Raw genomic sequence first — 27931 nt, 5'->3', positions numbered from 1 at the left:
CTCCCGAAAGTTTGCACCCAAGTACAATGGTCCGTACCACATCGTTCAACTACGTCGTCGAACCAGTGACACCTGCCGATGACAGACGATGCCGTGGTCGTGAGACAGCCCACATCAGCCGCTTAAAACCTTCCTATGATCCCCTTGTGCTTGCTTCGCTGTGAGTCGCCAGGATGGCTCCTCTTCACCACCGGGGCTAATGTAGTGAGGAAGAGGGAGAGAATACCTAGTTGGAGCACCTAGAAGACGGCTACAACAAAGAGCTGAGCTCGTGACAGTGACTGACGCCCCTTGAACCAGGCAGTTGGTTTTAGTCAATAAACCCCCTTATAGTACAAAAAACAGTTTTGCTGCAAGTAACACAAAAAAGAGAACCTAGCATACTCCCTTACATTTTCAACGACACCATAATAAAGGAAATTGACCAGTATAAATACTTAGGTGTCCCGTTTAATAACAAACTTACTTGGTCAGATGATTTATCTCTTACATGCTCTGCAGTTTTGCGCGAATTGTGGTTTTTGAAAAGAAAGCTTAGAAAAGTTCTTGCGAATACAATACTTTTAGGCTGCAACACAATGGCACATTGAAAACTTGAATATGCAGCGGCTGTTTAGGATTCCCACACTAAAAAAGACATGAATTAGGAGTGTGTGCAAAGGAAGGCTGTTAGATTTGTTTTTGGAAAATACAAAAGAAAACATTCACAGTCGCTTCTAATGCTTACCAATAAGTTCACTAGAACATCGCTGTAAACTTAGTCGCCTACAGTTCCCACACAACACCATAAAAGGGGAAATCTGCCTTCAGTACCCCTAAAAACATGGTCGACTAGACACACAACTTTTCTTTTACGCCAATATTTTCCAAAATCAAATCTCATATAAACAGTTTTTTTTTCGAGCACCGTAACAGAATGGAACTCTGTACCTGTTCATGCCATACAACTTTACAAGAGTTATAAAACTATTTCTCTATATAAATATGAGCAGTGTTTAAGGGGAGATGCGAGTCGAAAAATCGCGTTTTTAGCAAAATTTCTCGTATTTCTGATTTTTATTGCATTGTAATCTTCAAACCTTCTTCTTTCATCTGTGAAAATTTCAAAACTAAATTCGAACCGCAAAATGCAAAAAAATGTGTATGAAGGCATCGCGGTGGCTCAAAATTTTGTGAATTTGCGCCGATATTGGCCATCTTTGACTGCGCGCTGCTCCTTGTCACAGTGCCGCCCGCCATCGCGATCGGTTGGAAAAGTTGCACCGGCCCTCTTCTTACAGCTCCGACGACCGCCAGTATCGTACGTGGGCAAAAAAATAAAAAATAAAAAACGAGGCCTTTTTATCATGTGGTTTGAGCGGTTTGAAACACGCGGCACCCTAAGCCGCATCGCCATTGGCTACCGAGTCATTGTCAGCTGTGTTGGTGGCGGCCATCGGCATTTGGTCCGTCTGCTTTTCTGCGCGTCTATGCATATTTCCGCGATGACAAGCCCGAAAAAGTGCAACGTGAGACCGCAGAAGTTTCGAACGAAGCACAAGTTCAAGGGAAGGCGGCGTAAAGCGCACCGAACGACGGCGAGGAACGAGAACGCGTCTACGTGTGCTAGGCCTGACGGCGGCATCGACGAGTGCCCGAGCGACAGTGGCTGCGATGAAGCGATTGACGCTGCGCTTTCGTTCGTCAGTGCTTCGGAAAAGAAGCTCGGCTTCTTCGAAAAAGACGAAAGACAGCGCGATGAGGTTTGTGCAACGACAGTTTTGCGCGACACCCTCTTGCTGACGGCACTTGTGGCAGGTGCGGCATGCCCTGCTTGCGGTATTCAAAAACTTGCCGTTCGGGAGCCGGCAGAAAAGCGCAAGGGACTTTCGTCGCTCCTCGAACTTCATTGCAAAAACAGCGAATGCTCAGCGACTGTTCTTTTGTGCTCCTATACGTCACTGCGTGTTACGGCGGACGGCAGCAGCCGAGTGAGCCAACGGTACGACAGTGGGAGCTCCCGAGATAGTTTCGCTGTAAATGTGAAGGCGGTGGTGGCGGCACGCGCTGTCGGCATTGGGCATGAGCAATTGTCGAGATTTTGCTCCATTATTGGACTCCCAAAGCCAATGCACCACCGAGGATTTTTTTCGATAGCAAAGAAGGTGCACACCGCTGCCATAGCAGCTGTGAGTGAAAACTTGCGCGGATCCAGAGAGTTGACGAAAGAAGTAGCAGGCGAAACTGATGTGGCTGTTATGTTTGACGGCACTTGGCAGAAGAGGGGCCACAAAAGCCACAACGGGATTGGCGCAGTTATCTCCTTAGATACTGGCCTCTGCTTAGACTTCGAGGTCATATCAAATTACTGCCTGACATGCAGTAGGCACAAGGATATGGGCCCAGACGAGGAAGTGTGGCAGGCATTCCATGGCCCAGACTGTGAAAAAAATGCAGACTGTTCCTCCCATGCCATGGAAACGGAAGCTGCAATGCGCATTTGGCAAAGAACATTGACTTATGACACCCCACTGCATTTCACGACATTCTTAAGTGACGGTGACAGCAAAGCATATAGTGCAGTTGCAGAGTCAAAAGTCTATGGTGCTGTCAATATAGAAAAAGAAGACTGCACTAATCATGTGGCCAAGAGACTTGGCACCGCGCTACAAAAGCTGCATGTGCCATTACCACGAGGGCAGAAAATGAAAGAGCCAGCCATTCAGAAGCTCCAAACATACTATCAGATTGCTATAACAAGCAACAGGGGGAGTGTACGGGATATGTACACTGCAGTATGGGCTTCGTACTTCCACTCATGCTCTACTGACAATGCTGGCAGCCACAAGTTTTGCCCTGCAGGAACAAAGTCGTGGTGCAAACATCAACGCGCTGAAGCACTTGGTGAACCTGCACCACGCCACACACCTCTCCTGACAAAAGCACGGGGATTGGCTGTTTTGCCCATTTATAAGCGGCTAACGGATGAGAAGCTCCTTGCTCGATGCATCAAAGGGAAAACCCAGAACGCATCGGAATCCCTGAACAGCAAAATTTCGCTACTTTGCCCCAAGACTAAGTTTGTATCCCGAACGGTTGTCGAGACTGCCGCAGCTATGGCAATCCTGTGGTTCAACAAGGGTCATGCTACTTTCGAGCACATCCTGGAAGAGCTCAACATACTGCCATCTAGAGATCTAGTTACTTTTAGTGATTTCCGCGATGCGAGGCGCATCAAGAGAATGTCCGAGCGTCTGACAGCAGAAGCAAGGGCCCACCGTCGTCGTGGAGTGAAAAGGGCACGGCTAGAAGAGAGTGCTCGCAAGGACCGTGAGGGCACAACCTATGCTGCAGGACAGTTCTAGTAACTTGCAGCGCTTTTCAAAGTTCTGTTGAACATTATGGCCAAAGATTATGCATTTCTAACAACTCTGTGATAAAAAAAAAGGTTTCAAACCTTCAAATCCATTTTTCTCCTTTTACAGTTTTGTGTGATCTGTGCTTCTTATACACGCTAGTTCGTATACTTAGAATTGTCATACCTCTATGAAATTTTGCACATAGCATGATGAAGGCCCATAGGGTGCAAGTATCTATGCAGATTGTCAGTGCTGCTTGATTATGTTTTTCAAAAATTACATAACATTGAAAGCCCTTGGCAACTAGAGCCATAGTAAACTTTCCTATTTTCTTATTGTATTTTACCTTTTTACACACAAAATTTATATAGTTTTTTGCACTCTACAGTTCCAAAGGATCATAGTCAGCTATATCTGCATGCTTTATTTCAAATTTTTATAGGTCAGAATTGTTGCATAACAATGGCCATAATTTTGCAGTATCCGACCTGCAGAAAGAAAACCAAGCAATCTACATGAAAATAAATGACATATTTGAAAAGAGGAGAAAAAACTCTATTAGCATGCCAATTTGTGTTAAATTCAGACTCTTATTAAAGAAAATCATTTTTCGAGTAGCATCTCCCCTTAAACTTCTCTTTTAATTCTGCCGTGAATCCCATGCTGTGAAGAGAGCCCTGCTATTGGTCTTAAGAGTTTATGAACTGTGTGAATTGTTTTGGAAAGCAAGCATCTTGCACTGTTACGTTTTTCTTCTTGCCTTGTTAGTCTTTTGTGAATGCTTTGTCATTGTATTATTGCATCAGCCCCTCCTGCATGGGCTGGCATATTGGCCTGCAATATGGATAATTAAATAAATGTAGGTAGAGTGTACCATAAGCGTTTGTATTACACTTTGTATAAGCATCTATGGTCAAAATGACCGAAGTATCAAATGATTATGTAAATGAATATGCGCCAATGCACTTCACGAGTACAACAGTGTTAACGGGAGGATGCACTTTCCTAATATGCAACATTACGGTTTCTTCACATGACAAGAGTTACCCCTGCCATACATAAAGCGACCATGAATGCAGCTCCCAATATTGTGATTATTAAGTTACGCATGCTTTTATATCACTCATGGATCGTCCAGATACGTCAGAGCAGTCAGATACAGTATTTGGTGGTCTGCTACAAGCGCTGATTTACATAAGACTATGTGCCACAGGGCTACGCTAAAGAGATCCGAAAATATTAGTTCGGCACCCACGGTGAGCCATGTGCGCCAAACTCCTCTGTTTCAACAAAGGTTTTCTCCGTCAACATTTTGTATTTGCACATGCCGTTATCCGAGCTTATCTCACTTCATTTAGCGAGATAAGTGTTCATTTAGCGATTTAGATGCGCGAAAAACCAGCGAAAATTCACGACAAAGACTAAGAAGGCACATTCGAATCATACGCAGTCACCGGAAGCTTTCGTAGCTTTCTCTCGCACCAAAACTTGAATTACCCAATCCGGCTCTTCATGCTGCTTTCTTAGTAAAATAATTCACGCAGTGTGCTGGCATATTTGCCCAAACTACGAAAGTAAGGCCGCCTAACCAAGGCACACGAATGTACGAATGGCGGCCGGCTAAACTCACGTTTAAAAAAAAAAAAAAAAGGAATGCCAGCAGAGAGCGCTACATGTGCCGTTTCTGCTCATGCGTGGTAGGTTTTCCGCAAATAGTCAATTATGTGTGAACGCTTAGTATTGCCGTGTCGTTGGACCTAGTTTCGCCCTGCATTGTCGAGAAGAAGAAAATGGAACATTCGAACCGAGGGCTCTGGGAGGGTGGTGACAGCGGTCACGGCTACGATCCTCACGTGGACCTCTCAATCACCGATTCTGCGCGTGACTGGATCTGACTCGTTAATGTGCTGATTCTGTTGAATAAAAAAGCCAGAGTTTCGCCAAAAAGGCAAAGCAATGAATGCGATAGCAACATATTCAAATGTTTTACGAAGCAAGGCTTGCATTTTTAAGAACAATATTAATTGTAGTAGACATGCGCTTGCTAAGTAACCAAGTTTCCTGCGGCGTGGCCACAGTTGATGACCACAAGGTTCATGCGTAATGACGTCGTTGATGAGAAGCACTTCCCTTGGGTGGCGCATGCTGGTACTAAGGGCTATACGCCGTGTGTCGCTGATGGTGGAAGTTTCTTAAGCGCTTATGGTGGTCGCGCTATCGCGGCAACCATTAGCCCCGCCCCCTGTTGCCTCGCAAGATAAGCGTGAGCGCAGACGACCTCGGCCAGGAAAGCGATGTTCGCTCGGCAGAAAGAACAGGCTAGCGCATCCTTACCCGTGTATGTATGCATGTACACACGCACATTATATATATATATCGGGGAAAGAAGTGTGTAATAAAGGGCTCGTTTTTCCGTGTTTTGACACAATATTAATGAGATCTAATAGACAATAATGCCAAGGAATGTATAGGGGAAGTTATTAAAACCAATGTAATGTAAATAAGAAGAAAAGTGGGTGAAAAAATAACTTGCCGCGAGCAAGTTATTTTTTCACCCACCTGTGGAGGCGAGGCCGCTGGTGATACGAAATATGAAAATCCTCCACTGCAACACCAGCGTGACGACGACTGTCTCCAGGTAAAGAAGTGAAGTAACGAGAAGATAACTTCAGACTTGCCGTTGGTAATTGACGGGCTAGAGCTCATGGCTTTAATGATACCGGTGCGAATTACTCTGTAACAAACTACAATTTAGCGAAGTGCCTCAGTGAAGTTCTGACATAATGGAGTGGACCTCAAGTACGTACGACAGGCGGTCACCTTATTACGCCTCTCGGCAGATGCGCTGCAAGAGTTGAGATGCGAGGTTTCACTTACGTAGGTGACTTTGCTGTCCTGCCCGTATGTTCGAGAAAAGCTATACTTGCAATGGAATTTCTGCAAGCAAGTGGTGCCATTATTAATTTGCAGAGGTCCAGCGCATCATTTTCGACGGAACAAGCTATAAAGGTAGCTCGAGCATACGAGCGATACACCACTCCACTGCGCATCGTCGATGATGATGTGACTGTACAGCCGCAGAGCAGCGTAATGGTTCTAGTCATAAATGATACGTTTGGTGACTACCAAGGTTTGGCAGACAGCAACACGGACGTTTGCCTGAAAAGAGGTGTTTTTGTGGCACGAGGGATTATCCAGCTACGAAATGGGTATGCAGACATCCTCCTGACAAATTTCGGGAATGAATTCCAGCACATCGCAAAGGGGACAGCCATAGCCTTCATGAGTTTTGTGAAGCCACAGAAATATGCAGCCCTGAAATAACGTCAACGGATATGAAACCAACATCTGATGTCTGCGTCGTAATATTTGTAAATCCTAACCTTTCAGTGACCCAACGTCAACAGCTACACGACCTTGTATGGGAATTCTACAGCTGTTTCTTCAATAGTTCGCACGACCATTACAAAACACAGGATCGTAACGGACGAGATAACCAGGCCGGTAAGCCATCACCCATACAGTGTTTCACCAAAAGAAAGGAAAGTTATCAAGAATCAAGTACGGGAGATGCTTGAAGATGATGTTATTCAACCTTCTAGCAGTTCGTGGGCATCACCTGTAGTACTTGTCAAGAAGAAGGATAACTAGCTAAGGTTTAGCATCAGCTACTGGAAATTATATGCTGTGATTAAACAGGATGTATATCCCCTCTCGCATATTGACGACACATTAGGCCTACTTCGGTGTGCCAAGTTCTTCTTCATCACTAGATCTGAAAAGTGGATACTGGCAGATCGAAGTTGATGAACGTGCTCGCGAGAAGACTGATTTTGTTACCCTCGATGGACTCTATGAATTTAAGGCTCTCCCTTTAGGTCTCTGTTGTGCGCCGGCAACTTTCCAACGCATGATGGACACTGTACTTTCCGGATTGAAGTGGCAGTGTTGCTTAGTGTACCTTGACGACGTGGTCATCTTTGCCGCTACATTCGAGGAGCATTCCAAGCGCCTGCAAACAGTGTTAGAAGCAATCCGTTCGGCAGATGTAACCATCAAGCCAGAGAAGTGCCAATTCAGTTTCGAAGAGCTTCGATTCCTTGGGCACGTTGTCAGCGCCCACGGTGTTCGCCCTGATCCCGAAATGACAGCCGCCGTTGCAAGGTTCCCGGTGTCAGCAGACAAAAAGTCAGTACAAAGATTTCTAGGTCTGTGAGCTTACTATAGACGATTTGTCAGAAATTTCTCGCAGATCGCAGAACCCTTGACGAAACTTACGAGAGAAGATGTACCTTTCCAGTGGGAAACAGAGCAACAAAGCGCCTTCAACGAATTAAGAAAACAGTTGCAAGAGCCCCCAATCCTTTCTCATTTCAATGAAACAGCTGATATGGAAATACACACAGACGCCAGTAACATCAGCCTGAGATGCATCCTAATACAGTGGCAGAATGGCGAAGAAAAGGTGATAGCGTATGCCAGCCGGACTCTAACAAAGGCGGAGACCAATTATTTGGCCACAGAGAAAGAATGCCTTGCCGTCATCTGGGCCATCAGTAAGTTACAGCCTTACTTGTATGGTAGACCATTCAAGGCAGTCAGCGGTCACCATGCCATTTGCTGGCTCGCCAACCTCAAGGACCCATCCGGACCACTAGGAAGGTGTAGCCTCAGACTGCAAGAATTTGATATAACTGTGGTATACCGATCTGCCAGGAAGCATACAGACGCCGACTGTTTGCCACGGGCACCTGCAGACACAGCACTATCAGAAGATGAGGACTTTCCATTCGCAAGTGTTGTCGAGACTTCTCAGATAGCCGAATTGCAACACGCGGACGAAGAATTGCTCCTGCTCATCAAGCACCTGGAAGGAGCTGACGTACAAGTACCTCGTATATTTTCTCGAAGTCTCGCATCGTTCCGCTTCTGAGGAAATGTCCTCTACAAGAGAAACTTTAAGCCCAACCGTGAAAAGTTCCTGCTTGTCGTTCCTGCAACTATGCGGCAAGAAATATTACAAGCGTGCCACGATGAGCCTACATCTGGGCATTTGGGGGTCACTGGAACGCTTGCATGAATCAGTCTGCATTATTATTGCACCAAGCTACTGTCTTCAGTACAGCACTATGTTAAAACATGCCGCGAGTGCCAAAGAAGGAAAATGCCTCGTGCTAGGCCAGCAGGCCGAGCCTTCTGCACCTGATAGACCCACCGAAAGCAACTTCCCAACAAGTTGGAATGGACCCCCTTGGACCATTCTCGACATCTTTACTCAGCAAGAAGTGGATCGTTGTAGCAACTGATTATTCAACGAGATACGCGGAAACAGACTCCTTGCATCGAGGAACAGCGGCTGAGGTCGCCAAATTCTTTGTACTACGACATAGTACTACGGCATGGCGCTCCGACTATTGTAATCACCGATCGTGGACCAGCTTTCACGGCAGAACTCATGGAATGCCTGCTGAACATGACCCACACTGTTCACAGGAAAACTACTGCATACCGTAATTACTCGAACCTAACGCGCACTTTTTTCCGATTAAGCGAGTTCGTAAATCGCATGCGCGTTAGAATCGAGTACGAAAAAAAATTATTATGGTCATTCTATTGCCATCGGCATTTCCAAAATGGCCGCCCCCTACGTGTGTCAGCATGGCGCGTCGGCCATTTCTGCCAATGTGTTTCCCATGTGCAGCACTTCATACGTGTGCTGAGGAGTTCGTCATCTTGTAGTGCATTAGCAGCGACGGCATGGAAGGGCGGACTCCAAAAACTCAAGTGCACCACGATGCCGCTTTTGAAAGAAAAGTCATCGCATGTGCAGAAACGGACGGAAATCGGGCCTCATCGCGGTCGTTCGGAGTTCCCGAAACGTGCGTGCGGGACTGGCGGAAACAAAAGCAGAAGATTGTCGACAGCAAAGCTTCATGCAAAGGCTTCAGTGGACCACAGCAGGGTCGGTTGCCGCAAATTGAAGAGCTGCTTAGCGAGTATATGCTTAAGCAGCGAGCGGCACAGCGACCCGTGACGACAGAACTGCTCCAAGTGCGGGTTATGCTGTTAGCCTTAGAAAAAGGGCTAATGCGGAGCCTGTTTAAAGCGAGCAGGTACTGGCTAACTAACTTTTTGAAGAGGAAAGGCTTTTCCCTCTGAAGGCGAACGGGCATATGTGAAAATTTTGGAGTAGTACGATGAAAAGCTTCACAAATTTCAGAGGTTCATCCTAAACTTGCGGCACAACGGCCACCTGCTTGGGCAAATCGGGAATGCCGGTCAGATGCCTCTTTACTTCGACATGCCTGGCACCACAACCGTCGAGAAGAAGGGGGCGATGCAAGTTTGCGTGCTGGCATCGGTCCACGGTAAAACTACAGTCACGGCAATGCTCTGTTACACATCAGATGGGCACAAGCTTCCCCCGTACCTCATATTTAAATGGAAGACGCTCGTGAAAGGAGTCATTTTTTCGAGTAGTGCGATCGTGCAGGCCAACGAGAAAAATTGGTGCGCGTTGCAATCGATGCCTTACTTTTTTTTTCGTCGTGGAAACCGGGTGCGCGTTACAATCGAGGGCGCGGTAGAATCGAGTAAATATGGTATGACTCTCAAAGCAACGGCCTAACTGAACGCCTTAAGGGGGGACGTGGCAAGTAAAACTAATTTTTTTATTAATGTACTGTTTGTGATGAAATTTGGTGTGTGTATGTGGATGATTGTGAGGATTCCAAATATGAAAACCGTTTTCAAATACCTCTTGTACTTTTTGAGTTACAAGCATAATTATACTAATTAATGCTCTTCACACTTAAAGAGATAATTATTGCTAAATGAAATTATTTTTTCATATTATTATGTTCCCAAAGCATCAACTTGTGCAAAGAAGCTATTAGTTGATTTTTCTAGTTCTTGTAACCATAAATAAAATTTTTAAAACATGGATGTTGTTTTGCGCACACATCGCAGTAATTATAAAATGTGTTCTAAAAATTTTAAATGATGAGTAAGAAGAGAGATAAAGCTTTATTGCACTGCTAAAGGCCTCCTGAGCCTAGTGCAAAAAACGGAACGACTCTATCAGTCTTTGTTAGAAAATGACAGATGTTCTAGCGAAGGCACATAGGCGAAAATCAAGAGTTGAGAAAACTGACTTTGAAAGTTCACTCTTGTTTGGAAGTTCACAACATGCCTAAAACACTCAGAATCCTCCTGGGCAGTAATCCTGAGATGCTGTGGCCTTGGCCTCTGTAGAGCGCAACCCAGTTTTGCGCTTCTTTGTCGTGGAAAAATGCGCCTTTTGAGCCCTCTTTACCCTTTTGGCATCCTTTTCGGCTGCTCGCCGCAAAGAGCAGTCTCCTGGATTGAAGCCCAGTTGAGCAGTGATCTCTTGCAGCGCACTCTTGCAGCCACCATTGAAACGGCAGACTGCATCTGCAACTGCACTTTCCACACTTCGAAGGGAGGCGAACTGGCTCTTGGACTGGAGTGACCAAATGAGGCTGTTCATACTCTCCACAGCGTTCTGGGTTTTTCCCTGCGCACACCTTTCAAGGAGCTCTTTGTTCGAGAGGCGCTTGTAGATTGGCAGCAGTGCCACTCGCACGTGAGGGGGCAGTTTATGTTTGTGAGGCGGCAGCGGCTCTCCCTTGGCCAATGCCTGATTGTGCGGGCACCAGGAGTCAGTCCCACTTGGGCACAGGTTGTGGTGTGGATCCTGGTCTGTGGATGTTACATGGTAATAAGTGGCCATGATGGCCCTCTCCATGCCAGGAACATCGTTGGGGTGGCTCTTAATGGCCCAGCCATAATAATTCGTCAACTTCTTTATCAGGCCCTGCGTCAGCCGGCCTTTGCCACCCATGCTCAGTCCTCGGCCTTTGGATTTGTGCTCATCAAGAAGGTTGCGCAAGGAAGTGCCCATTCTTTTTTTCACATGGTTCACACACTCCTGTTTCTTAATCACCATGTAGCCATACACCTTGTCTTGCGTGAGGGCAAGGTACGTACGGCTGTCACCGTCGCAGAGCACATTGATGTATCGAAGCTTGTACTTGGTAAACGATCTTTCAAACATGATCCTAGCTGCTTCTACTTCCATTTGGCCTGCATTAGCATCGGTGTTCTTTTGGCACTGTGGCTTGTGTTTCTCAAGCCACTCCTCATAGTTGTCGTCACCAGGCTTGGGGCCAACAGCACAGCCTTGGCAGTAGTTGGACAGGACACAGTGGTCCAAGACCAAGCCTGTGTACAGCTCGATTACACAGCCCACGCCAATATGACTTCTGTGCCCCCTCGTCATCCACGTGCCGTCGTAAATGACGTCAATGTTGCCTGGCACTCCTCCTAGGTCCTTGTAAATGTCATGCACCTTCTGTGCACTTTCTGCTTCAATGCGGGTGGCAGCTGATGTGGTGGCAGGGTGGCTGTACTTCCTTTGCAGTCTCTGGTAGGACTTGTGGTGCAGTGCTCGATGCGAAATGTCCATCGCAGAAAAAATGTCATTTATGGCAGATTGTTTTCTGCCAACTGACTGCACAGCCCTCAAAGCACGCACGTTTACCTCAAAGGGGTTCGTTTTTTGTTGCCCGGAGCACCTCGGGGACGACCACGCACTGCTCACTCTGCCACAATTGTCACAAAAAAGTTCCATCCTCGCTGCGAGTCCAAGGCAGTGCGTAGTCTCGAGGCGTATCGACCCTTCGTCGCACTTGTTGCACTTTACTGACGAAAGCAGACCGTTCAGCATCTTCTTATTTACAATGAAGAATGTGGAGTCCTTACCGCCGTCATTTTCGTCGCAGCCTTCGTTCAGAAGCTCGAGCTTCCGCTTTGAAGCGGACTTCGATGCTACGGCATCCAAAACATCCCGCCTTGTCTGCGCCCGCTGCGCGATTTCTTCACTGCTCGGAATCTGGGCCGAAACTCGCGATAGAATGTTCGACGCGCGCACGCCCGGAGTTGCAACGGCTGCCGACGCGGTGCCACCGCAAGCGGGTTTGCGAGAGCGTCCGTCACGGTCGACGGCATCCGGCGGTCTGACATACGACGATGTGGCACCTTCCACACTCTCGGCCTCACAACAATCAGCGAAGGGTCTGAGTAGAGGCTCCGTGACGCTTAAAGAGCATGCTCCGTCCGGAACTGCGACTGGGACGGCAGCCGCAGTCGTCTGCCCTTTGTTCCAAGCTTTCCGACGCTTGCCGTACTTGTGGACGCTCCGGAACTTTTTTTGCGGCAACATAGCACCGCAGTATGAGCAAGCACTCAGAAGAGACCACCGATGTAAACAAAGCTTGGTAAAAAAAAAGCACGCGAACTATCACAAAAACAGCAAACTGGCAAAAAACGAAGCGCACGCCGGATGATTCTCGACACGGCGGCCGCAGATGCGCTCGCGCTTCCAAGGTTGCCAAGGTGCGCGGCGCAGCTTTGACCAGTAAGAGGTCGCGCCTGCTACCACGTGACCCGCGCAGCCAATTGCCGTTCTTCGTTTTCGTTTTTTTACTTGCTCCTCGCGCTTTTATTTTCACTCGGCGAAATACGAGACCGCGACCATCAGGAAGCCGGCTTTCTCCTCTTTCCAAAGCTACCAAAATGGCGGCCCACGATCAACAACTTGGCGCGTTTGTGCGGCGTGAACAACACCGTTTCAGGGGCTTTTTTTTCGCACTTTTCGGCGACTAGCCTCGGCAAAAACACTATTTGCGGGATTTGTAGCGCACGTTTCGCTGTAATATTTTAGAACAAGGAAGTTGAAGGTCTGAAGATTACGAAAAAAAATAAATCAGAAAATCGCATATTTTGACCAAAATCGGCACTTTACTTGCCGCGCCCCCCCTTAACAGAACTCTAGCTGACATGTTATCTATGTATGTGGATGTCGAACACAAAAAGTGGGACGAAATTTTACCAAACGTCATCTTCGTCTATAACACCCCCGTACAAGAGACTACAAAGATTACCCCGTTTCAACTAGTTTACGGTCGTGCAGTTACCACAACACTTGACGATACGTTACCTGTATATATGACTACCCTTCTGATCTTGACGACTATATAGAGAGAGCGGAAAAGGCCCGCCATTTATCAAGGTATCGAATATGTCACCAACGAATCAATGCCCACTGCTACAACCGAGGAAGACGTGAAACACGTTATGAAGTTGGCGACAAAGTGTGAATATGGACCCCAGTACGACGACGAGGCCTGTCTGAAAAACTCATTTGTCGATATTTTGGTCCTTACGAGGTAGTACAGCGACTCGGTGACCTCGTTTATGAAATCAAGCCTACAGGACACGGGCATTCCAAACAACGCAACCCCACCGAGCGTGTACACATTGTGCGCATGAAACCGTACTACGACCGATACGAAGACTAGCCACTGCACTCGCTTGCTGTACAACCATTTCATTCTTTCAAACCTTCCGGAACGGAAACACTCCGTACATTATCATCGAAAGCATCGGGGCGATGGCTCTTGTGAGGGGGGATAATGCCACAGGAAATAGCCATTGCTCTGCGCAACGCAGACGCCGGGAACATAGAGAAACGCTAACGGCACGACTATGAGCGATGAAGCCAGCCGCAATGTATGAGCCGGCCCTGCATGCGCACGGTACTCCACCGAACAGCCAACGCATGTGAAGAAGAAGAGAACGAGGGTGCTCGAGGCAGGGGCTCATGAGGACTACCGACCTTCGGATCTTCTTAATTGCTGTGCGTCGTCCACTTTGGGCACAAGTTCGCCCTTAATAAACCGTGTAAATAGAACATCCTTGTGAGGCTGCCACACTTGTTACAATATGTCACTAAGCTGCTATCTCTCGACCTCGGTAACATATCTTGCTTACTTCTGCAGTGCTTAATGGAACCGACAACTTCTCTGAACACGAAACATGAGTGTCCACCAATTCGCTTTTTCGAAATTCCCCGACTTTTCCAGGTTTTCCATGACTATATAAGCAAATTCCATGACCGTTATGTCTGTTTAGAAAACTCTGTGCACAGAAAACAGACCCTCCTGTGATAAAAAAAAAAATCAGGCGCTCCTATAAATGAAGTAAATAAATGTAACACAAGTTCCGAGCACGTGCAGTAAATATGAAAAAAAATATGTATCTAGCCAAAATGAAACTTCCGAGTGAGAGAGTAAGCAAGTTGGCTGTTTAATGTTTGGAAGAACCAGAAAGCAAACACACGAGTTAAAATTAACCACAGCTAAATGTTTGAAGGAGCCTAGGACAGTCCTGCAATGCAGACAAAACCGCAAGAAAGTGGCACTGTCTCGTCGCATCTATGTAAAGAGAGGACGCCAAAGCCCGGTTGGTTCTGCCACTTGAATATGTTCTAGTTCACTAGAACGGGAGACTGAAGCGCTGCTTCGGCCTCCCATCCTTGTCTGTGGGGATCTTGTTGCCGTCGCCGCACAGCATCATGGCACGCTTCTGCCTCACACATTCGCACATCGAAGACGGGCACAGGTGTCAACTGCTTCCGCAAGGCAGGCTTCAAGACGGCGGAACTTGCAGAAACCAGTAAAGACGACGATGTCAAGCACACAGACAAGTTTCACGAGTGGTTGTCCCGCCTCCCGGCAGCAGTTCCACATGAAGTGTCTGCGGAAGAGTTTGTGTAAGCGGACTGAAATGTCTAGGCCGACAGCTCATGTGACGAGGAAATCGTCTGGACGAGGCGCTAGCTACATGTGCGTACTCCGCCGCTGAGGTGGCGGCGGCGCAAATACATCATTCTGTTGCGGCGTGCGTGCGGAATGAGTTATTGTTGTATGCCCTTATTGTAAATGATGATCCGCTGGAGGTAAGCTCTCGGGCCTTTATTTTTATATCAAAATTTTCACATATCTAACTGATTCGTGATCGCCTTCGAGTTCAATATATTTGTGTTTGACTGTATATACATACAGCAAAAGAAGCTGTGGCAATCATCAACGTACTCAGCGACAAAGTGGAGCCGCTTCCACAACTTCTTTTGGTACCTTCATTGATGGCGTGCCAACACCCCAGGAACCGACACTGGTGCCTGTTCCCACGAAGGCAGAACAGGGGTCTGATCCTCTAACTTCTCTGGCTGGAGAGTGGTTGCTGCACAATATAGTCGCAGCGCATTCCAATCATATGACCCGTAGCAACGACGAACACAGCTGTTTTCACGCAAACACCTCACCAAGTCGCCCTCACCAAACCTAGTTCATCGTCAGACGTTTCAAGGGTCAGCTTCTAGTGTATAACATAATGTTGTTCTTTGAAGGAGCAGGTGCGATGAGCCTGGCGAACAGTCAAGATAGCAGAGTGCAGCTATCACCTCACTTGGTTGTTGCTCAGGCTGAAATGTGAAAAATCCTTGTTTAACAAACGTTTATGCAAACGTAAACGGAATGTTTTCTTCTTTTACCATGTCCTTTTGATAAAGCATGGGTATGCCTTTTTGACCCTAAAGCAACAAAACAGGCGCACCTCAACCGCTAAACACTGCCTTGAGCATTTTAGTTGGCGAAGATGCTTTCCAACCAAAAGCACGAGCAAAGCTTTCCTGTTTAGCCGACAGGGGGGCACTCACTTTTCCGCAAATGGTCCATTAGGTACTTTAAACGTTTTTCTAACTTGCTATGCACCCTCTACCTGATCTTATGGGAATACCCGCAGTAACATGAGTGCCTTTTGTAATGCGTGGCTGGCTTTAAAACACGTTATAATAGCCACCTGTTCTGATGCAATATGACCATAGATGCTTGTACCATGCAATATTAATGCAATAATGCATATTTTATTGTGAAGCCTGTACACAGAGCATGTGTTTGTAAAGCATGAACATTATTATCACGGCATTTCGATGCAGAGGAAGTTATTTTTATTTCTAATCAAAGGAATGACTCAGCGGTAAACCCATGCTTACCATGCAAACGATCTGCGTTCTATCTTCACTCAGAACCAGAATTTTCTATTGTTAATTTCATTTGCACCTCTCGCGATTTTTCGGTCACGTACAAGATAATTTTTCGCTCACAACCAACGACGCCCACACCAACATTTCTGCAAAACAAACTTTCGCGTCTTCTCTTGTGTGTTTCCTTTTGTGTGCTGCCCAATTATGAATAAGTTCCAACTCGCCCGCCTTTCAGAACTCTTTAGCACTTCAGAAACTCCTGTGAAAGCAAAATGACAACAGCTTTCACAAATCGCAAGAAGGGCTGGCGGCATCGGTATCAATTCTTAGTAATGAAAGGTGCATTCGTGTTTAGAGCATTTCAAATTGATTAATAGTACTTGTAAAATAACTATGTGCTTTTCGGATTAACTACTGAAGCCACAAACACTACGAAGGGTGAGCTATTTGCTACACCATAAGGAAACGGGTCGACAAGAATTGTCAGTCCCTATGCATTTAATTATGTCAGCTTCGAGGGGCATTGATTGTCAACTCGATAAAATTGTCAAGATGCCTTTCCTGCGTTGAGAGATTAGAGGAATGAAATTGAATTGCCTGACTGCTCTCGGAGTGGGAATGAGCCAAGTTTTTTTTTTTTTTTTTTTCATTCCAATGAATTGTAAGGAGTGAAAATGTAAATGCCTCACCTGCGAGTTTGGTAGATAGCACATGGTCATACTCCTCCCGTATCTTGCTCTCTCGCTCCTTCATCATTCGTTCGCAAATGAGCCCAACCTGGCGGAACGTGAACAGGGGCTGGTCTCGATGCACTGGTGACGAGAGACCACTGGTATGCTGGGATTCAGGGTCAGCGCCCTGGAAACAGAGCTGCTTGCGCCGTTGTAGCCGTCGCATCTCCTCACGGATGTTGGCTGCTATCTCCTCTGCAGCAGAACAAGGCGGCCAAGTGTCACAATCCCGCTACGACGCCATACGTTGCACCAACAGTTATGATTCATTGATATTTGAAGTTTAACTTCCCAAAACTACCAAGACGCCGTAGTGGAGGAATCCGGAAATTTCGACCACCTGGGGTTCTTAATGAACACCTAAATCTGAGCACACTGGCCTACAGCATTTTTTGCCTCTATCGAAAATGCAGCTGTCGCAGCCCGAATTCGATCCCGCGACCTGCAGGTCAGCAGTCGTATACCTTAGCTACTAGACCACCGCGGCGGGGCTACGTTGCACCAACGTATGACACGATGAACGACAGGTGCGTAAGAAGCAAAGGAAGGCATTATTCATAGTGTTCTATTTTGGCCCTGATAGACCTATACTCTGTTCCAGAAGTTCCGTGCAGCACTGTAGAAGCTGAAGGCCTTCTCAACCAATCAGGAGGGAGAGCACATCTAAGTGAATTTTCCGCGCCCTGTCGTCTGCTCGATACGCAGCGCAACACTGATTGTGTCGTGCTGTGTGCAGTTAGAACTGCACTTGTCACTTAAAATACTTGTTTGAAAATAGATGTTCCGAGTGTTATAATATATGCATAAAGTGTGTAATGAGATACTAAATAGTGCAGATTCATGTGATGCAATGAAACAGCTGGCTTCATTTAAATATTATGTATGAGCAGTCACTTGCATGCGGGCAGTGCCATAAAGCTTAAGTGGCGAGGTTTGGTAGAGATGTGTTGGTTAAATAAATAAGGTTTGCGAGTCGCTCTGCATGACCTGTAGGAAATAAGTATTTTTAATGCAGCAATTTTTCAAGGAAATGATGTCCATCTGCTGCCTTAGGCCCACATTTTCACCCATGGTGGACTGCTTGCGATCCCAGTACTACAAAAGCTTCTCGGGTGGTGCTCTTTATTCTCGTAAGCAGCGCGAGTCCATTGTGATAGGGACTTTAGCTCTTGAAACTGGACGAGTTGTTTAATGCTTGTATACAGACAGCACGACTGAGACGAAGACAGCAGACACATAGATGCAAATAAGCCCCGGTTGACAACTGTTTTTGCTTATAACTACAAACGACACACTACACAATGCATCACATAATGTGAAAGCTCATTTAAAAATGACAATTTTGTATTAAGGCTCATTTACCACCTGTAACACAAATCGCTTATTTTCGTTAACGTGCTACTGAGTAAAACGTAGTCTTCACTGTTGTGTATTTTCTCATGTATTATACATTCGTGTGCGAAGAGTTTAGAATCAGTGCGTGTTATATAATTGATGAAAATCAAATATAACAGCGAGCCCATTACTGAGCCCTGTGGGATGCCTGAAGTCACCGGCACAGGAGAAGATGAGATGTTTTTGATAGTGACAAATTGGGATCGATCAGATAAAAAGCTCTTTATTTATGCAGTGATGAGACCGTCACCAATCACAGCAGTAATTTTGGCAATTAGTTTGGTATGGCACACACAGTCAAACGCTTTACTGAAGTCTAACAGAAATGCGTCTGTTTAATTATGGTCGTTAACACTTAATGCGAGATCATGAACCACCTCTGTAAGTTGAGTGACTGTCGATAAGCCTCTTCTAAAACTATGTCGAACATCAATTAAAATGTTTTCTTCAAAATATGTGGTTAAGCTCTTGAGTACAATGTGCTCCAAAATTTTACATGATGTGCTCGTAAGAGAAATTGGTCTGTGGTTGGATGGTACATTACTGTCTCCTGACTTATGAATTGGTACAATTTTTGCAATCTTCCAATATGCAGGTAGGTCGGACGTTGAAAGTGACTTATTTTCTTCAAGTCACTTTCTGCAAGTCAAAAGTGACTTGCAGAAAATAATTCACTTTCAACGTCAGCCCTGCCTGCATATTGCAAGATCGAAAAATTGTACCGATCCATAATTAATTGCAAGTTTACTGTGAAGTTACTCATGCCCTACTTTTTCATATAGAGAATCACAAGTAAGATGAAGTATGGGTGCGATTTGTGACTGGTTCTATTCACTGTGAGCCAACGAGGATTGTATTTTTTGCGTTGCTTCCAGAATGTAACACATGGAGTATCTCGCCAAATATGGTAATGCCTTCAAAAAACTGAATTATTCACGTCTCAGTATTTCTTTTTCTTTCCAGCAACTTTTCGAGTGAACATGCACTAAGAAGCAGTGTTCACATAAGTGGACAAAGTGCCCGAATGGGCTATATCACTCAACTATTAGGTAAAACAAACAAATGTTCTTTCATTAACAGAATATAAACTTGTCAAAAATCAAGCATTCAGAGGAAGGCTTGATTCCCAGAACACTGACCGTCAGACCAAGCACAAATCAAAACTTACCGATTGCATGCGAGCCATTTGCTCTACATCCTAGTGTGAAACATCATAAAAAAATAGAACAAAGTAGAACACAGATGCAACTCTAACTAACAAGCGAGTCTTCATTATCGCTTAACCAGCAATAAACAGCAAATAACAAACATGCAACATCCCTGATATGGCACTGCTTATTTAAACTGTGCCAGTGCTACGCCTGTGAGTCGTAAATTATTGCCCCGCTTTTGCTCGCTGTTTCACACTCAAGGTTCACTCATGCCCGGTGGTAGTGGCACTGCGTCCCGCTTAGTTGTGCTGAAGCGTGCATAGCCCACATCAGGCGGTGTATCAATGTGCGCCTCTAGGAAAGCCACACTTCATTAAAGGCTCCCCCCCCCCCCCCCTCATTTACCTAGCCACTGTCACACCAGTGAGTGCATATATGGTGTTTTTCACTGGTAGCACTGTTATGAAACACAGAGGGCACAGGATGCATCAAATAGCTGAGGCTTCTTTATACATCAGATGTAAAGCTCAACAAAAGCACATAATGTCCTTCAATTGAATGAGATGTGGCAAGATTGAATGCACATATTCTAGTGCTTCCCAAGTGTACTAGTACATACGTTTGAACCTTCAGGCTGTTTGTTTATTTTGTGCTGACATTGTAAGATTAGTTCAGTTATTCTTCCAGCTCAGAAAAACATGAGCACTTAAGTAAACATTACTCCAGTCATACCATCTGCATCGTCTACAAAGTCACTGTCAAACAACAAAGAAAATGAGCCCTTAAATTCCCACTTCTTTCCTCATTTATAGCGAGGGTCTCGTTCTTGCAGACTTGGTGCCTTCAGGTAGTATGCAAGGGATAATTGGTCAGCTGCGAGCTTGTAATAGGATCACGTGCTGCGTGACACCTAACAGGCAGAAAAAAAAGTGCTCCACACTCGTCCTCATGGCAACAGGCCGCGCATACCGACGCTCTCGTCCCGCGTTTAATACGCATATATACCCTCTAAAAAAGTGGACAGGGAATGACCCCCACCGTGGCTTAGTGGTAGAGCATCGGATGCATTATTCGAAGATCGCAGGTTCGGTCCCTGCCGGTGGCCAGTTATCTTTTCGTCCACTGTTCTTTCTTCACATTTGACATTGCAATTACTTTTATTAACATCCCCTATGCCTTCTTTGGCATTATTGCCTAATAGTGCTCATTAGTATTGTGTCTAACGCAGCTTTTACGACACATACGGCTTTGCCATTTCGTATACCCAAGATACCCAAGAGCTTTTATATCTTTTTATACGACTTCTGCTATCAGCTTGGGTCACTTAACATCAGCATGTGGACATGTCAATATGAATCGATGTGATGTCAACAAGTTATCACCAATATTTATGCATACTTTAAGGCCCCTGCTACAATAATGCATGAAGGTGGCTTACATTAGAAGAAATGAAGTTCAGACTAAATTAGGTAAAAGCAATACCATTTTGAGGTGTACACATGGTGGAACACGGCAACTTTAACATTGACATGTAGTCACAAGCAATGAACACAATGCAACAGAAGGTATGGATCACTAAAAACAGACCGAAATCCTTTTAAAAGTTGCCTGGGTAGAAAAATTATGTAAATATGCAGTGATGATCCAAAAGGAACTCCTGAGCTTGCACACTTGTACAGTAAGGTCGTTTCATAAGTATGGTAAAAATACAAGTAATGAAGCTGCAATCTCGTTTCCTACTAGGTTGTGCACAAGAGGCAGCCTCCATATGAATGCACAACTTGTTCATTCTGGTAATGGTGCTTAGCAAGCGTGCAGCCAGTGGAAAAATGTTGCATGAATGACCACATACATGAAGGAAGGTCACCAAGTAAACAATAAACACAATATGGTGTTCGACGAGTGAACCTTGCAGCACTCCACAGTTCAGTTCAGGGACAGTGTCCAGTGAACTGAGCAATTACGAAGCACACGACGCAAGACGAAATGAGCGAATGGACACATGAGCTGTTAACTGATTATTGTTGAATCACGAGGCACGTGATGGAAGGGAACTTGAAGCTGCATTCAGTCAAGAAGGGCTCTGCTATACTACTTATGCAGTTTTCTCGGATCAAAAAACAGGACAAGTAAACGCTCATGACATTAGATCAGTGCTCAGTAGTACACGTGACTCATCTTAACATCCCAAAGCTACACTGTGATGAGCGCTATTCCTTGCTTTGGGGGTAAGTTGTTTTGGATGTAAGACACGCCAGGAGCACGAATACTTTCGAAACCCATTCCTATGCATTGATGAGGCGATGCAGGAGCTGTCTTACAACCCTATGACAATGCACTCCTCCACATCTAAAACATGGAGATACTTGGTGTGAAAAGGTCGTCCTCTCATCCAAGCACTGCGACATCATTGTCAAGGAATTACCTCGGCATGTTGTAGTTCACTGCCATTATACATGGATCCCATATGTCGAGAGCATTACCAATAAGTACATCGCTGCACATTGTTTGCCTCCTGACAGCCTAAGCAAACTCCATTCAGTCGAACTGAAAAGTCCTGAGAGAATGATGACAACAGCAGGCAAAACAGCAGCGGTCAGCTTGCTTCAAACCAGCCATGCCGAAGTTCTAATAATGATAAGCAGGCTAAATCATATTGTCTGTATTTCTCATAAACTGTGCTCTTGCTTTTCAACACTGGTGAATGCATGTGTTCTGCACATACATTTGATGAAAGCATGATCTGAGGATGTGTCCTTTAAACAGAAGAAGAAAGTGCAAACCGATGATAAACTGCTTCTGATGTATAATACACGAAATGAACAGCAACCATATAACACATGAAAAACACAGGGGCGACAAGAGATGACTTTCAAGTAAATAGCACAACACTGTCTGCACTTCGATGCTTCAGCTTTCAAGTGCCCACTAAGAAATTGATGGTATTAAAACACACAGCATTGGGTGCTGTAGCTGCCATGGGGCACAGCAACCGTACGACACGCGAAGAGCACAGTGGTGACACGAGATGGCTTTCAGGTAAATAGCACAACACTGTCTGCACTTCAATGCTTTAGCTGTGAAGTTGTCATTGCGGCATCGATGACATTAAAACACGCACCACTGGTAGCTGTAGCTGTACCCGTCGAAGGGCACGGCAGTCGTAAGTGGGAGCACACAGTCCTCAAAATATTGCCGCAAAGTCAACAGTGGCATGGTGTCGCTGGGAAAACGGTGCACATGAGCACAGATAAGTGATGTATTTGAAGTGCAATAAGCCACACAAAAATGCAGTGATGACCGGAATGCGCTTCGAAGTAGGGAGCACCACATTGCCCGACACTTGGGCGAGTAAGTTGTCAAGAGTTGTTCTTTTGGCATTCAATAGCAGTAAAACACCGTGACGGCTTTTGGGCGGTTATGCGCAATGCTCCACTGTGACAGTTGCCAAAGCTGTTGCAAGTGACATGTCTGATAAGCAGGTTACTGCGATATCACAATATTTGTGGCACTGTCCACAAGAACTTGTCAGCGGAGAGACTGATCATCATCTTAATCCACGCTGCTTTTATCGCTGCTCGTCGTGTCAGCATCCAAGGTCACTACTACGTTGGTTGTCATCAATGATGTGCTCAATCTTCATCATGTCATCCTCCACTTCTATTACGTGGATCACGTAACTTTTCCATTTTTATGCAGTGACTCGCTCTATGCCTTTCCAAGCAAGAGCCTCGAGGCCTTCCATCTTGAAGTGTGTATTCCCTATTGCAACATAACCTTTAACATCACTACACATGAGCTCAATCGGGTTCAGCTCACAGTGGTATGGCGGCAAGCGTATGACAAGTGTGACCAGCATCAGCAGCAATGCAATGAGATACCTATTACCCTCCGTTCTTACGGTTTGAACAAACTTTACAGTTCTGCGTCTAACCTGTCAATGCTCCACCCTTCAGAGAGAGCCAGGCTTGAATGTCTTTTTTCAATGTACCCATACGGGGTACCTTTTCAAGCTTCACAGAATGATAAGGTGTGTTATGAAGCACAATGGCACTTTGCGGCGGCAAATTCTGCAGTAGTTTTTATTTAAACCACTTTTCGTAGTGGGCACCACCCATTTCATCATGCTAGTCGCCTGTTCTCTTTCTGGCTCGAAACACTTCACCGGCAGCTGTGATGAAACCGTCCTCGTTGCCACAGTGAGTAATAATGAGGCGACCTCCCTTACCACTGGGGTTTGGCAGGCCTGTAGTCAGGTTGCCTTTCTTGGCGTGCTCAGTGGACTTAATGGTCTCGTCGACCAACCCATGGCTCACAGTGTGCCCTGCATTCACCCAAGTTTCATCAGTGTAAAAGATGGGTCGCCTTGGCGTCGAACCTTCTTAATTTGGCCAAGTACTTGTGTCGCCACTGAATGATGTGAGTGGCCTCGATCAGAAGTGAATGGTAACGCTTCTTAAAGCGAAAGCCTACCTTGAGCGGCATCCTGTGAATAGTTGTTGCAGACACGGACGGCAGCAAGTCATCTTCTTAGAAGTATGCGGCGAGCTTGCGCACCGTCAGAATTTCCCACCGTTTATAGAAACCATGCATGACTCTGCACAACACACCAAGGCCACAGTCGTACAGCAGCTGCTCTCGATCACGGCCCCTGCCACTGCGAGACAGCGTCTTGGGCGAAAGTACTTCGTCGTGCTTATCGTGCGCCGCTACCCACTTGTACAGCGCACGCTCGCTGACGGTGTACGCAGCCGTTCTCTTAATGAGAGAGCTTATGCTTGCATTTCTGCCGCCCTCTTTACGCACTGTCCCGCTTCGCTCTCTTGTCATAAAAGCTGACTTGGGAACGATATCGCACAGGTGAACCATGCGAACCAGGCGCTGCCATTTTGACAGAAGTGACCAAATCTGCCACGGAGGACTAATCACAACCCAAGACTGGGTCCTCCGCGCCGCTGTGGACGCTTGGGCTGTGCGGACTACTCATAAAAGTTTAGACAGTGTCGTACCATTCCTTCGTACTTTATAAGTAAATACATAACACATACGAGCCACAACAGGGTTACTTCTTTCGTCATTTGCATGTTATAACACGTACAAGCAAGAACTCTTTCTTCAGTATTATGGAGCCTCAAAAATTGTTTTATACAGAAAATGCGAAAAAAATTTCGCGCAACTCACAACTACAACACGCAGAGAAGCCTTCAAGTAAAAATCCTCCAACAAGACCGCTTGCAAAAGTCACGAGGACAAACAACAGGCTACGCTTACGGGGCACTACATCTCGCTTCGCAACAACCTGCGCTCGAGGGTCGTGTAGCCTTGGCTGTGCTGCATGGAACTTCTGGAACAGAGTATATAACTGCATACAACAAAAGAAGTCGGGGGAGGCTTTTCCGCCAGGCAGTTAGAACATTCAGATGAGATCCAGCCTTGTTTCTCCGCATTTGTGAAGCAAGATTCGTCCAACAGCCTTACTATATTATTACAATAGCATTTATGTGGACACTATCCACGGGTTGTTACAGTAACCATCATGATGACAGACCTACGTGCACCGCGTTTTACCTTTTAACATAGTAGCATGTAAAAGGGTTTACGAGCCATGCACGCTGATGCCTGCCGAAATAACGTGCACACCAGCGATCGAGACGTTACAGTCAAAGTTCACAGCAGCTGTTAGAGCTATCAGTCTCAAAGAAACCACAGCTATAACTTTCAACGAAACTGAAAACACAATGTTTCCGCCAAATTTTCAGTCATCACTTTGCAGCTAAATTCAGGTGCTGCGGCACTGGTAAGCGAGTTTGGTGCAACTGGAGTGGTTCGGCGCAGGATGCCACAGGCAAACAAGTTTGGCACACAATAACGCAGCTGTTGCAATCCTGCATAGGACAAGAACGACATCAATGGGTTGCTAAGGTAACTGCCGTTTAAATCCCTCCCTCCATTACGAGCCGATGCCACTGGTTTGATGTGAATTTCCAAGAATGTTTAACTCTGCATAAAAGATATAGTCATTAAATATATTCTTGGAACATGCGCAGCTCAGTTGCTGCAAGCACAAGAACATGTCATTTTAGGACGTGAGGGCTTAGCGGTTGCTGCATCTGACATGTGGTGGTTGGGTGTTACCTGGCAGAACAGCCGTTTATTTTACAGTGACAGCCATTATGAACTCACAACACGGGTCACATGCACCATAGTAGGCTCTGAAACCACTGTCCCGCAAAATAAGAGAAAATCTGAGCAAATAAACACCAACGACACAATGGGATTCAAACCCTGGTCCCCAGAATGCTAGCCCAGTATTCTACCACAGAGCCACGCCAGTGCTTGAAACTCCGTAGCAAACTGGCCTAAAGAAAGGAATATGAGTAATAAAGCATTTTAAAACAGCACAGGGGCACCACACAATGCAAATGGTGTAATCAGTGGGTTGTCCAATGCTCTAGCCATTACTTCAGGCATAATTTATCATCAGCCACAGCATCGAAAAATTGCACAGAATTATTTGCAAATGTGTAGTGAGCACCACACTTATCCGAAGAACGGTGAAGGACGGCATAGCCTGCCTGATATACAAACATTATGATGATTAATGACATAGTGGGTAAACTGCACGTGTGCTTGTAGCAATTGCTTTTGCTGTGACAATGCTGAGCGTTCAGCACAGGCCAGTTTTTTTTTTTTTTCTAGAGCTGGAGCAATACGTTACTTTTACTGAGTGATGAGGGTTCGTAGACCTTGATCTGTACCGCCTAAAGGTGCCGATAAAATGTTCGCCCAATTTGACAACCAAAAATTATTGAATGCTTAAGATATTGAAGAATGTGTGGAAGATGATGCCTTAATTTTTTTTTACACAACTGAGAACAATGACAGCGTCCCTCCCTAAATTGGCTGTGAGCCACGCTTATTGAGGAGACTGCACCATTGACATGCAGGAAATGTATGATGAGCAACTGCGTAAAGTAATGCTGTGGTTCAAGAAAATATTTGAGCAACCACTGGCTGATTTTGGTTGAGCTTGCAGTGAAAATATTTGTCTCCGTGAGCTGAAAGCTCTCGAATATTTCTCGCATTACGTGTTCAAAAGCGTTTTCCCTGAACCAGTTTACATACAGTCATGAGCAAACATTGCACGCACACAGTGACTCCTTATTTACATCAAACAGTTTTCTTTTTCAAAAAAAAAAATACTAAGAAAAACCTGGCAGACACTTGAGCTTTGCCGTCAAGAGCAGAATGCAATGTCATGACTGGGCCCTGCGTGCATTGCCTTCAACCATGCAGCAAAAGAGTGTTTCCTGAGCATGAAAATTGGCAGTTTCAAACTATTCTAAAATGCCCAGCAGCCCCGTTGCGGTAGCCTAGGGGCTAAGCTACTCAGCCGCATTTTCGATGGACAGGAAAATGCTGTAGGTTCGTATGCTCGGATTTGGGTGCACGATAAAGCACCCCAGGTGGTCAGAATTTCTAAAACCCTCCATTACAGCATCTCACCATCATCGTATTATGGGACATTGAAACACACACATCAATCAATCAGAAGCCCTGTAGTGAAGTATCTATTGCACCATAATTCTTCAAATTGGCAAGGTACCCACAACGCGTCTGTAAGAAGGCTGCACACTTTGTAATATAATAATTTTTACATTTTTATTTCTACGAATAATTTTAAAACAGACTGTTTGGTAGTCAGCACTGTATTGTGCATGTTCACTGTCCGCCATCATGTGTTATTTTGACACAACGTTCACGAACTTACCTAGGAACGCGTGCGCAGTCTCTCGACTGGCCATAAGTATTCGTGCGTGCTTTCTTTAACGCCGCTGTGCGACTTTGCAGGTACTAGCCTCTCTTACGTGCATGTGTACACGCAGAGTCTCTTTTATATCATTGTTTTAGTCGCATGAAGCTGCTCTACACAGTTATTACTGCTGCTTATTGAAAACTCAACCCCGTCTTGCACATATAGTACGCGCCGATAACTGCTAAAGTGCCGCCTGTTTGATCGAACACAGATGCAACACCCTTGAAATTTCTCGGCCATCGCAGAGGGATTACTACCTGAAGTCAACTTTGGTGGCACGTCTCCGAAGGGCGAGGGATCGATCTGGTGCGCCCTTGTAGGAGGCGGGGACAGAGGCATACATCGGCGTCGCTTCGGCGATCTGCCACTCGGACTGTGCAAGGGGTCCCAGTCATGTGTCCGCTTTAATGTCGCACAAGCCATCACTCAGACGTAAGCCTAACTGGGGACGCTCCTGCCTGCTCGTTACTTCAACACTGAAATCGAGAAGAAAGGACAAAATCAATCTGGATGGCAACACTATTTACGATAGCGGTGGCGACCGTTCAACAATCGACAAAACGCGCTTGGTCAGCGGCAACACAACAATCACT

At 45.8% G+C, this 27931-nt stretch overlaps 1 protein-coding gene across 6 annotated transcripts in view; it reads right to left on the bottom strand.

The window, feature by feature from the left end:
• LOC119175104 (akirin-2) overlaps window positions 1-27931 on the bottom strand; it is a 60998-nt gene that overhangs the window by 32880 nt on the left and 187 nt on the right. Inside the window, exons 1-3 of one of the 6 annotated variants that reach the window (XR_012895269.1) lie at window positions 27596-27931; window positions 16935-17171; window positions 15296-15684 (exon numbers count right to left, since the gene is read on the bottom strand). Coding sequence is in view for 4 of the 6 variants with exons in the window: in XM_037426340.2 (XP_037282237.1) it covers window positions 15680-15684; window positions 16935-17171; window positions 27596-27761 (408 nt within the window). In the remaining 2 variants the exon portion in view is untranslated. Of the gene's footprint in view, window positions 1-37; window positions 15685-16934; window positions 17172-27595 lie in introns of those variants that run through there. The other 5 variants (XM_037426340.2, XM_037426337.2, XM_037426339.2 and 2 more) reach the window with 5 other exon arrangements.

The sequence above is a fragment of the Rhipicephalus microplus genome, chromosome 5 (assembly GCF_043290135.1).
Source record: "Rhipicephalus microplus isolate Deutch F79 chromosome 5, USDA_Rmic, whole genome shotgun sequence".
In the NCBI taxonomy this organism is placed as follows: domain Eukaryota; kingdom Metazoa; phylum Arthropoda; class Arachnida; order Ixodida; family Ixodidae; genus Rhipicephalus; species Rhipicephalus microplus.
The sequence above is the reverse complement of the archived record's forward strand: the minus strand, read 5'-3'. Positions and strand labels throughout refer to the sequence as shown.